At 39.5% G+C, this 13,036-nt stretch overlaps 1 protein-coding gene across 2 annotated transcripts in view; it reads left to right on the top strand.

Moving 5' to 3' along the window:
* The window catches only part of znrf3 (zinc and ring finger 3), a 79,472-nt gene that overhangs the window by 30,010 nt on the left and 36,426 nt on the right, over positions 1 to 13,036 (top strand). Inside the window, exon 2 of one of the 2 annotated variants that reach the window (XM_088935995.1) lies at positions 10,412 to 10,534. The exons of the other annotated variant lie outside the window; for it this stretch is intronic. Coding sequence (XP_088792121.1) covers positions 10,412 to 10,534 — 123 coding nt within the window. The remainder of the gene's footprint in view (positions 1 to 10,411; positions 10,535 to 13,036) is intronic. 2 annotated transcript variants of the gene reach the window in all.

The raw sequence follows: 13,036 nt of genomic DNA, 5'->3' as shown, positions 1-13,036 counted from the left end.
ACAAACAGAGTAGCGCAAGCCTTTATTGATGTCAGTAAATTTGACGGAGTTCAAATGATTGCTCTCAAATTTGGAAGTTAGCTTGTTCAGTATGTTAAACGGGTAAAATTTGTTCCTCTGTGTGGCCTGTTGAAATCTGTGGGCTTCAGGGAGCAGTGTGAGGACTTGGAGAAGTGGATGAAAGAAAAAGAATGCCCAGTATAAAGATGACAGATAACACATTTTCCACATAAATACTAAAAGTACTGCAAGAATCTTGTTTTTTTTAGCTACAGAGGTGAATGCTGATCTGTACTATGACTTGCATTAAAGCCTTCATCTGTCAGCAGCCTCTCTATCCCCAGGAAGTCGTGGTTCCCAGTGGGAAGAGTTATTCATGCGGTCAGTGCCTGTGAATTCCAACACTCAGGCAAGGACTTAATTGGTTAAAACATGTGGTTGTACTGCTCTCTGTGGATTACTGACAAGAGCTAACCCTGTACTGCCTTTAACAGTATTTCTGTGGTGTCCAGGAGCTCAGTTCCTTGTTTATATGGCAAATTGAACCACAACCACTAAATGAAGAAGTAAGCAAACAAAATACCAAAACAGCCAAACTTACCGTGATGTTCCTCTTCCACATTCGCTCCACTGTGTCTTTGCTGTCTACAAAGAAGCATTTTATGGCAAAGTGTTATTTTACTAAATCTTTGTTTTGAGTAAGGTTAAGCACAGGTTCATATAACAAACAACTCTTTTCTGGCGGTTTTGACAAAGTGGTCAGATTCTTCTAAATGCTGATTGTTAACAGTTCATGTGTCTTTGAAATAGTCATTCATTGGGCATTCAGTAGAGATTTATACTGTATATCTTTGGATCTAATTAAAATGTCGCTTACTTTTGTATCAGTCAATTTACCCGAGAGCCTCAAGTATATGGGAAAAAAAAATACAGATAGCACAGCTGACTTGTCATTATGTCTTTTAGATAAGATCATCTCTGACAAGATTAGTCAAACTAGTAACTGTTTTGCAGACCATTAAGTAATTAACCCTTGCTTCATAAATGGGCTTTTATTAAACCTTGGTAACAGGAGATGTGGTGTTGGTTGTGTATTCCTTTGCACTAGAAGTAGTATATTGCATGAGCTCATATTATTGGAGAGGGAGAGGGGAGTGTGGAGCAGAAAGGTTAAATTGCAAACACATAATTAATGACAAAGGGTGCGAGTCACTTCTACAAGGAGGGGAAATTTCATTTGTACCCCAAGTGTTCAATGCCACAATGAGCTAGGCAGCCTTTGTGTCATGTTCTCTCATGATTAAATGATTGCTGTGGGAGTTGTGGTTTAAGAGTGTGTATCCAAGTTTCTGAGGGCCCGTGAGGCTGACTTGTGGCCTTGATCAAATATTCTCTAAACCTTTCCTGGCAGGACAGTTTATTATTTCAGGAAACAATTCATCTGTTCCTGCCTGGTGTTCGAAGCCGGATTAGCAGGCAGATTTTGCTGCGTGTAGGTTCGTGTTGTGACTTATTAATATGAGCAGATAAACTGCCTTTCTAACATCTTAAAGCTGGTGAATACATGGAAGACTAATTGACAAGTGAAATGCAGAGGATATTTTCTGTCATATCCTGGGTTTATATTTGTTCAGGAAAAGAATGCTGGCGGCGGTATTCGATAGGGGAGGGGAATATATCTAGAAAACAAAAGGGAAACATTTTACTGTCGCAAAAAAAAAAACATTCCGAAATGCTTCAGAGCCTTGAAATGAAATAGATTTCCAGTTATTTTCATTTTTTAAACATTTAGGGATTTTTTTTTTCTTGTTGGGGAAACAACATTTCTTGTCAATTTAAAGTGCTTAGCTTTGTGAGCTCTACTGTACCCTGTTTGGCACACACTGCAAATGTAAAGGTTTGAATGGCAAATGCCATGACAATGCACAGCGTCTGCAATTCTTCTCGTAGCAATCCTTCTCCCTGTTCTGCTGTGCATAGCTTGTCGCTATCACTTGTAGAGAAGCTAGTTCCGTAGGAGATCTTGACTTAGGCTTAACTGTGCCCTTTAGCTGTAGCAGCTCCATAGCAGAGGTCACTGTGCCATTGTCAAATGATAGAAGGTCTGGTTGACTGAAATAGTTCATAGATACAACATGGCTGAACAACCTTTCTGTCTCTTCAATCCTGTATCAAATTACAGCAGCTGTGTCATCAGGATACCCATAGGCATTGTCGATGTACATAGTAGGGTGAAATCTGTAGGCTGCTGTAGCAAAGGCCTTGTGTACTCTGCTCTGTAGAGCAGAAATTAGACTTATTCCGAGACGTGTACACTAGCCTCAGGCTTTGTGTTTCTGTCTGGGCTCTTACTGTTTTTTTTTTTTCTTCCTTCTGTCATGGCAGTGCAATGTATGACAGGATTTACTGACAGAACTGAGTTTCTCTGGGATCCGATCCTAGGTTTCTTCAGTACGCATCATGAAAGAGTCCCAGTAGTAGGATCGGTACAGACAGCATCAGACGCCGTGCTGCTGAGAGGGGGTAGAAAGATGAATTCAAAGGCAATTCATTCAAACTCTTTGTTTGGTCTTCTAGGATTCCAGTTTCACAATATGGAAACAGACATGCTGAGCTGTGGAAGGAGACCAAATGTAGCGTCTTCCTCTGTTGTCTAGAAAGAACGTGTTGCACCATGGGTGCAACATCATTTCATTAACACTCTTAATACAGCTCTCTCTTGAGTTATTCAGGGTGCATTACCTTCTAGGATTCTCGAAAAGAAAAATCTGTTTGTTTGCCTTAGATGTTTAAAATGTTTTGCTTCTCTCCACTCAACAACCACACTTGAAACAGTTGTAGGCATCTTTTTGATTCTTAAGGTACCCAGTTATTCTTCTGTTCATATGCTGCTAATGTGCAGTGTGTGCTGTTTATGTGCGCGCATTGAAACTACCGATATAAAAGGATTTGTTCCCCAGCTTTTAAGCAGTTTTTAATTGCACATTGGGGATGCAAATACAAGCCTCATGTCTTTTAATAACCTGACATAATTGCTGGCAGAGCAACACCTAGGGATCATTTGCACACAGCACACTGATGTCTTATGTTCAACTATTGATGCCTTTGCTAACAAGAAAAGAGGTGGAGGGCAATGATGAAGTCTTGCTCTTTCTTTCATCGTTCAATGGCTGGAGTTGACTTTGTACTCTTTAAGTTTTTCTTTTGTCTCAGCAGGGAAAACAACATCTGTTCTACAGGGATCACGAGCTCTAGCGCACGCTGTTATTATTAAACCTTTTGGAAAAATCCTCAGTATAGTACTGCAGCCCCACTCTTTTTACTCTACTTAGTCTTCATCCTTTTTTTTAAAGCTGTTCCTTTATTCCTCTTGTTTTACCAGGCACAGTATGTCAGATGAGGACAGCTTCTCATTAACAGGGAGGACCAGGTTACTATTTTACTGAGACGGGTATCTAATGGAGCAATTTGAGTAAAGGGTATGAACACTGTGTCTGACTGAAGATTTGAACCCATGACGCCCTGGGTCAGAACCCAGTTATTTTTTAATCTTTTTGCTTATTCATTAACCTGAATTTAGCTCCTTATTTGTCCCATAGATCTGCAAACTGTGAGGTGTAACACTTAAAATTATACACCCTTGAGCTATGTGAATTCAACCCTAGATTCAAGTTTTCCGCTATTACTTAATCTTTGGTGTGTTGGACTAATAAAAATGTTCTTTTCGTTCTGAGCTGTGTATTAAATAATCAAACCTGTTACTTTTTGCACCTTTACTAAAGAAGAGAATTGGACTGATTGTAGTAATTCAGGCCTGCAGTAAATCTTTATTTTTATTTTACGTTGGGGATACAACACAACAGCATTCTTTGGCACATCAATACATCAGACCGTGTAAGTTGATTTACTTTGCGTGGTAATTGAAATAACATTGTTTTAAAAAGTCACACCATTGCATTTTTTTCACCAGATTCTCCGGAATTTACAAATATTCACTCTGAACAACACTGTTTTGAATGAAGTCACTTTTTTCCATAGAGTGGCATTCTCACTCATTTTAATCTTGAGTTAAAAACATGTAGCCCATTTTGTAGTTAGCAGCTAAATGATCTAAGGATCTCGTCCAGCTGTTTCATCCTGAAAGAAGCCAGGGTATCGGGTTCAGCAACTTTGATACTCCCACAACCCTTTGTGTAAAGAAGAGCCACCTGTTCCCGGTTTTAAATGCACCTCAGCTTGAGCGCTGCTGCTGAGGCCCATTTGCTGTCTCTGGATTTGTTTCTCCGGCTCGCTCTGCGGCTGTGAATTTTCCCTGAATTTCTGATGGGCTCGCTCTCACAAGAGAAGCTCAGCGTGCTGCTGGAAGAACAAAAACATTAGGAATGATGGAAATTTAGGGGGATTTGAAAGCAAAAAATGAAGTGGTTGTTGTGGCGATGATCAAAGGCAGGGCGAATTGTGTTGGTGACAAAGAATAATGGGCCAAGTGGTGTGACTTGCATTTTGATTTCCTCTGAGAGGGGAAACTATAAAGAATTTCCTAAAGTAGGCATGTTTTGATCCCATTAAGGAACCAAATCGGGTTAATCCTTTAGGGAATCTTTTTTTGTGTGTTCTCCCTCTGTGCTTCAGTATCCAAGAGGTTATAATGTTGCACTGATTTCACCAGTGAAACTTTGTGTTTTATGGAACAGTTTACTGCGCTGTAGAATTAGAAAACGTACAATAAATCCTGAAGCTCTGTGCTGTATGCCTCGTCTCATCTGGGCCCATTTAATTTATTCTCCTAGAACATCTTTTTGTTCTCGGAATAAATCAGTAGAACAATAGTCCTGAGTCTGTAAACTAGTACCCAAAACCAGCTTTAATGCCAGCCTCACCTTACCAGTTATAACTTAATTAAATAGAAAACATGCCATGTTCTAGATTTTGCATTACATTTGAATGTACGGACAACTAATGAACAATTTTTTTACAGTGTTTAATTACCACTTAGGGAGGGTCGCAGAATGGCTGGTTCTGAGAAACAAAGTAAAAAAAGGGGGTTATTACTGTTTTGAATTCAACATCGAGCTTTTATTTAGTAATTTTGCCTTTGATTGACAAGTCAGGCCCAGATAACTGCTGTGATTTCATTGAGTGTGTTGTCCATGTAATGGGATACCCATGTGAAAGCTTCTAAAATATGGTACGTCCCCTCAGGCATGTCAGGAATGGAGGCTTGGAAAACCAGGGACACCCCTTGCAGCAGTAGACGGAGGAGGACAGGCCAGAGAAGCCTGCGACACAGTGATCATCATTCATCTGTCAGTGAGGCCTTGCAGGGATAGCTGGGGAGTTGCAGAGAGAGAGGGGAAGGGGGGGAAAGAAGCCATTTGATGAAACAAGGGACTCAAGCATCCGGTGTACAAGAACAAGTGGAAAATGCTTAACAAGGTGTACCTCAGAGCCAGGCCAGTCCCTGAAGGTTCTGCTTCAGGGCGTTTTAGCATTCTGAATCGTGGCAGCTGACCCGTTTAAAAAAAAAAAAATAGATCAGTCACCCAATGATAGTGCAACAGCTAGCTTCTAAAAAAAAAACCTTTCCAAGTGAGGGTAAGCACAATAGAGCAGTGTTTGCGGACCATGAAGGCAGGCGGAGCTGCATAGCGTTCTATCAGACTGGAAGCCAGAGGTCATAGCACTGTTTACTTCCTGTCCCTTTTTCCATTGGCCAACTGGCCTCCTCATGTTTACCCCCTCCCTTCCCTCCCCCTCCGCTGTTGATATTCGGATTCCGAAATGGGCTTAATCTTTGTTTGATTTGCAGAAAGGTTCTTGCAGTCTTTGCACAAAAGCATAAAGGAGCAATCAGCAGGTTCTGTAAATTTGATTTCACGATCCTCGTTTTGCCTGCTCTGTGTGCGCAGGTGTGTCCTTTGCTTAATCGACCCTAAAAGTGCAATGTAGGCAACAGATTCTGGTGGTGGTGGTGGTGTGTGTGTGGGGGGAATCTTTCAATCTAAATGGTTTTCCTGTGGTGTGCTGCAACTGAGTCTGAAGCCTTCATGTTTTTTCTTGGCAATTCGCTTTTTTTGTTGTTGAGTTTTTGAATAAACTCCCTCACATTACAAGGACTGTGCAACCCATTTTATCACATGCCCAAAGTACTGGGTTTAAGAATGTCAAATTGCATAATTAGTCGTCTTTTAAATGCACGTTTTGTAGCTTTTTACTGAGCTTTCTCTGTAGCTGTGCTTGAAAGTACATGAGGAAAGGAGTTTCGGTCAGATGCCAGCCCAGCAAATGGGTTATGCAAAAGATTGGTACCACTTACCTGTAGGCATACTAAAAATATACTGAGCATGAATTATGTAAAGAATTTTCTTTGCCTTCTCAGTCTTTATTCTGCATCCTCAAAGCCATCTTCAGACGGTAATTCTTGGAATTGGGTTGAGTAATTTTAATAAATGTTTATATGATATTACTGATCCCAAAAATAAAAAAAACTGAGAAGTGTTGATCATTAATATTCAAGTTGCAGGTTGAATGTTATGCTTCTTGAATACTTTTACCAGCTTTGGCAACTGACTGAATTTGTGATTGTCAAATTTAACTCTGATAGCTGTCAATGTCAATATTGCAATTCTTTTTTTGTCCTTCCATTGTCCTAAGAATTGGTCATTTTGGATAGCAGAGATTCCACTTATTAGCCAGATTTTGCCAGATCCCAAAAGCTAAGCAATACCTGACATTGGCAGTCCTGGGGTGGGCAACGTCCAGTGATAACCAGATTGCTTGGCGATCTCGTGTTGATGGGTTGTAGGTGGCATCTTTCCCTTGGAACCAGAATTTCCAAACGGATAAACCAGTATGGTAACAGGGGACAATATGGCCTCCCTAAAGCTCCCCCTTAATTCAGCTGGTGAAGCATTATCTCACTTCTGCACTGCACAGCAGATCAGGTGAAGATCTGGTCATGTAAATCATACAGAGTGGTATGTAATGCATGCAGATGAGCACTTCAGTGGTGGATGAAGTCAGTCTCCTTTATGTAAGAACATGTGGGATCCTTTAAGTTGAAAATCACATCCTAATGTAAATAATACCTGTTAATATTATTTTAAGTAGTAATCTGTAACCCCCTCTTAAACACAGACATGGGACAATGAATATGATATATTATTGAGAATAAGTGCTGGGACCAATCCATTTTGTATTCTTATTGTATGTCTGAGACCTCGAATATCTACCATCATTCCTGGGAACATCTGGAAGGTCTGGAAATGGATATCTGGATTAAATGTTGTTTACTTGTTGTGTGCCTCAAAGGTGTTCATTAATGTCTTTCTTTTAATGAAACAAGCAGAAACTGCCTGCAAGAAAGAAGTTTTATTGGGCCTTGTTTTAAGTTGAGAAGATAAATCAGGAAAACATTTTTTTAGAAAAAACCTAATGACTGAATTAATCTACCAAATACGCCTAGTAATTCTAATGCAGCAAACCTGTTTATTTTTTCTTTACTTTGCCCTCAAGAACCTGTCACTAAATGCTAATAGATGTAAAAAACTAATTACTGTTTAATATGGACAAATTATGAATGCAATATAAAGTTGGTATTATTGAACTGCTGTTATTTTTTCTCATGTCTCTCTTTTCTCTCTGTGTATGCACTAGCAGGCAAAAACACAAAGCTACCTTAATCGTATTTTATTTTTATTGATTGGGTAATTAATAAAACGTTGGAAAAATGCAAAATGTCTCCCCTCCTTTACTTGTATTGATTTGATATATTAAGTGGTTTTCTAAGTTCTTGAGGAGTGCTTGAGAATCTTTTAATGCATATTTACCCAAGGAAAACAGGGGATTTTCACTTCATATCAGTTTGGGGTGTTTCAGATTTTGTGCTTAAGGGGTTTATATAACTTATCTAAGTAAGCTGTTGGATATCTTAAACTTGTACAATTGTAAGAGCTGTTTCGTAGACGGATCAATTTTATTGTAAAGCAAGAAATTGCTGGAAATGGATTCTTCTACAAACCCTTCACAGACATTACACTTCACTCTAGTACTCCTTCTGACAGAGATAGGAAGAATGTTGAAAGGGAAGTGTAAAGTACCAAAGAGCAAATGGTGTGCTGTACTGGTTCAGTTTTCTCTGTTTCAGTGGTTAAAAAAAGAACATTCTGTTCCAGTATGAAAATGATGTGTCTCAGGTGGTGGATCACAGGCACAGTTCATAATGGTGGGCAAGGAGATGAGGACTCTTTGGAATCGGCCAGTCATTGAATGCCTTTTCAATTGGCTTGTTGCACTCCCAATGAGCTTTAAAGTGATAGAGAAGGGTCAAGGGGTCAGAGATGGAAAGGGCATCAGGGGTCAATCGGAGCCCTAAGGCTGAAGGGCTGTTCTGGCGCCAGGGCTACAAAGCTGGTTTATTGGGAGGGAGGGGGACTGTTTGGTCACTGGGCTAATAGGATAAATGAGAACGGGTCAGTTTGGCAACTTTAATGCAAATGCAGTAACTTTGTGTTCTTTAAGCAGGGAGGGCAATGAATGGCTTGGAACAGAAGGCTGCTTTAGCCATTAATCTGCTTTAGAAATAACAGAAGATTTAATCCAATTAGTTCCATCAGATGGCAAAATTGCCTACTTTTTTATTTGCCAGATGTTGTTTGGTGATTTTTCTTCTGTTCACTTTAGTGAGCAAAGGCTTTTGCATTTTTTTCTTAAGATTTAAAAGCACTTCCGCCTTTTCATTGTCGGGAGTAATTTTCGGACACATTTCGCAAAGACTCCGTGCTAACAGAGGCCTTATTTTCGGTCAGCTTGTAGTGTATAACTTTCAGCTGAACAAAGTGTTTCACTGTTTGCATTTTCATCACCCGAAGAAGTGTTTCTTGTGAACCTTCTTGTTCGGCCTTACATTAATTAATGAAAATGCCCGTGTTCTTCAAGGGCAGAAGCTATTAAGACATGTCTACAGCAGTGCCCTGTGTGCTTTAACAGTAGGGAGCATCATATTGGTAGTTCTATGCATTACTATTGTCTAGCTACACATTGGGCTCTTCTGCATTGTGTATTAAGGAAATAAGAAAATTGGGCCAAGACACTTTAGATTTTGGGGATTTTGCTAATTTAGCCCAGGCATTTTCTTTGAAATAAAGCATAATGAAAACTATAGGAATCATGCTCTCAGATTAATACAGCACATACTTAAGTATGGATAAGCTTTTATGCAGCACATGTGGATACTTTGTTCAGGAGCCATTATTATTGGTTCTTAATTTCTTACTTGAAGGATATATCTGTGTGGTCTTATTTACATGCTGTTCACTGTGACTGTAGATTGCTCATGTATGCAGTCATCCTCTCAACACCTTAAGTTTAGTCTTGGTATATTATACATCTTTAGGTTGGAAATAAGAGTAAAACATATATATATATGTTGAAGTATAGATCTGATGCAATCTAGTCCTACCAATGAGTCAGTGTTTTTCAAGTCTGCCATTCCCTATAGCTTATCTCCCAGGTGAGGATTCTCTGTGGATTTTATGTGATTTGTGGAGAAATTAAGGGTAATAGAACCGGGACAAAGAGGAGAGGGTTGTCAGAGAGAAGGGTTACAGCTTAGATGTCCCTCTAGGCTCCGACTGGAATGTACATGATATGAGGACCTGAAAAGGTTTTCTTTCTATTATACAGTATGTTTTTATTTTTAAAAATAAGAGCCGTATTTCATTTCAGATTTGTTACGTGGGCCAGTTGTTCTATTGTTTTTTTTTGCTTTAATGTCCATGCTTTGTGGTGCCTTGCTATTAAAATCCATGTTTGATGAGAGAAGCAGAGGAGTCTAATTGTTGGGTGCATGCAAATCAATAACAAAAAAAAATGGGTTTAAAATTTCGTAGCCCTGGCCACCTCCGCACCTCCACGTCACCACTTCAGTTAGAGCAGAAGCACAGAGGGTTCAGAGGTACTGTGAACAGTTTTGAGGACTTTTGTTACTTTCAGAAAGACACGTAATTGTTGCAGTAATTCAGGCTTCCACAGGAGGTACCTTGAATAGCAGCTGACATACTGTACATCACGCACTATAAACTCAGGCAAAATTTAATTATTGTTTGCATTGCATATTTCACAGCATTTGACACTGTATTTTAGCCTTCATTGTTTTCCAATTTAATGTTTTCATGTTTAGCATTCATCTGGTCAGGTTCTTTTGCTGCTGGTCTTTATCATATGCCCTCTATTTTTGTAATAAAAGCAAGTGCCTGTTTGTCTTTCCAGTTTCTGTTTAGTTTCTGTAGCCTCAAGAGGAAAGCCCGAGAAAGGTGAATGTAAAAGCAGAACCTTTGGCTAGCCCTGTATTACTCAGTGAAACATTGCAGCAAACAGGGGCTCATCTTCTATTTTTGTCTACCTGTTGTAGATGCACCCTTTGGGACTATGTAACAATAACGATGAAGAGGACCTCTATGAATATGGCTGGGTTGGTGTCGTCAAGCTTGAACAGCCAGAGTTAGATCCAAGCTGTCTAACAGTACTGGGAAAGGTAAGTAGATATTTTCAAAGCTGATCTAAATAAACGTACAGTATGCATTTGCTTTGGGTAATTGTCCAACTGTAGTAAATGTTGAAGATGTTTGTATGCATATAAAGGATGTGTTTTTGTATGTGAAGGGTTTTTAATTTCTGTCTGGGGTTAATGTTGTATAGTTTTTTTTACCACTGAACTTCAAAACGGAAGAGGGAGAATGAGGCGTGAGAGATGATAGAAGGAAAGTATGATTTAGGAACGCATTAGTGATGTTTGCTGGTGTGAAATGAGAAAAAATGTGTTCTCCTCGGTGGGCTGTCCTATGCACATAATTTCTAATTTTGTGAAACAACCAAGGCTGCATAAAGAAAATGCAACAGAGTAGCTTCTTACAGATGATGGAGTTGCTGTCAGATTGCAGAGCTCAAGCCTGGTTTAGGACAGTGAAGGAATGAGGTTTTTGTCAGTTATTCTGAAGCAGTGTTGCACAAGCGAGGCCGTGCTCTTAAAAGCGTGGTTCCTGGTGTGCCTCAATACACAGCTGGTATCTGCTTAATTAATCTGGAAAAATCAAAGCAGCACAGTTCAGTTTGAAAGGCTGTGTCTGCTTTGGTCACTGGAGTACAGCAGGTGGGCAGGTGAGGCCTGCTTGTTTGTTTTCAGGAAGCAATTCGTTTGAGCAATTGCAGTTTAACCTTCTCGACCTCACTCAGATTTACAACCTGCAATTTTATTTTTCTTATAGTTTCTAAAATCAGGAACCCAGTTGTGTGGACATGAAAAAGATTAATTGTTTTCTTACCCACTGAGGAGAGAATATTTGAATTCACAAAACAGGCTTGGTTTGCATATTAGTGTGCTTCTGCATCTTGATTAGCTTTACTAATTACATTATACTAATTACTTTAAGTAGCATTTATGGACTTCAGCATTAGAATCAAAGAAATTTGGGTTTAACAGATGCAATGTCCTACTTTAGTAGACATATCACTGATGATAGTAAGGATTTTTCAGTAATGAGAACACAGGACTTAATAGTCCTCACAGTTGTACATCTCTGGGTGTAGAAAGTTAAGGCAACTGAAGTGAAAATGTGTTAATTAATCCTTTCCTGGTTCTTACTACTGTATGAATTTTAAGCCTTGATATCCAGGGTCTTCTGACAGCTCTATAAATGCTGTGGCTTCACAAGCCTAACAAACAGAGGCCTGTGCTCTTTTTCCTTGTACTTCCTTTGCTCGGAGGCGGGTTCGGCGGCCGGCTGCTGCAAGTTCTTTTGAAAATGATCTTCATTACAACATCAGTAGCCTCATTAGAACGGACAAAACGGCTTCCTTTTTTAGGACAGTGCTATAATTAGAGTGGAATTCATTGTCACATCTTGACAATCCCTGCCTGGGCCCAGCACAGCTGGGGGCCACTTTCCCAGCCACTGTTGCCAGACGCCCTAATCTACCCCTGCCAGTCTTTACACGAAGCTTTGCTTTTCTCGGGCTTGTCCCAATCTGCACTGTAGTGTGGCAGTGGCCCTTGTCTGAACTTTATCTGACACTTTTTAAGGATAAATAGTACTACTGCAGTGTTCTTTAGTCTAGCCCTGCCCTCGCAGTACAGACGGGCACATCAGTGGGGGAAGAGTGCATTGAAGCAGCAGTGAAAAATGCACTCTAGCTTTTCACTTATTTAGTTGGCAGCCAAACCAAAGATCTGTCTCTTCCAGTTGGCTGATGTACTAATGCATGTCATACCTGAACAGAGCATGTGAATTATATAAAGTGCTGAGCAAAAGTCTTAAATGTCATAAACACAATCAAGTTGCAGTATATGTATATTACAGCATTAGCAATTTGATGTAAGCCTCCACTAGCCTTCTCTGATATTATAACTGTTTACTTTAACTTTTATGAATACATCTTAGTTTGGGTGAGATGAAAGTAAGCTTGTCATCTTGAGTTCATATTGGTCAAAATCTGAAAGACTCAAGGTAATCTACACGACAAGAGCTAATATGATGGGTTTTGGTCACTAATCCATCAGATTAACCAGTGAAATCTATTGGTCAGGTGTTCCTCATCACTAATACCATCTGTTCCTCACTTAGACATCCATAAAGATAACAGGCCATTTTTGAACTACAAAATATGAGTACTGTTAGCTGAAAACAATGGCTAAACGTTCAGTAGACAATCACTACATAGGGAAAGCATTGTGTGAAAAGACACCTGTACAGCAGTGTGCGTGATATAAGATGTGTACAGCATACATGCCTACGTCATATGTATATAAGCTGTGTATAGCATACGTATATGTGCTATAGAAATATACACTATATTAATACACAGTATAATACATAATACTCATATAATCATTTCCCCTACCATTCTTCTGTGAAATATTAAGAGTTGAACCCAATGTTAACTTTCAACCTTTGAAACTAGTGCTATGGAAGGTGAGTGTGATCTAAGACAAAGAGTTCTGCTCTTTTACAAGACAGGCTTTACTATTGACTTTTGACAC

The sequence above is a fragment of the Atractosteus spatula genome, chromosome 17 (genome assembly GCF_055471065.1).
Source record: "Atractosteus spatula isolate fAtrSpa1 chromosome 17, fAtrSpa1.hap1, whole genome shotgun sequence".
Taxonomy (NCBI): domain Eukaryota; kingdom Metazoa; phylum Chordata; class Actinopteri; order Semionotiformes; family Lepisosteidae; genus Atractosteus; species Atractosteus spatula.
Note: the sequence above shows the minus strand (reverse complement) of the source record. Positions and strands in the feature narration are given on the sequence as shown.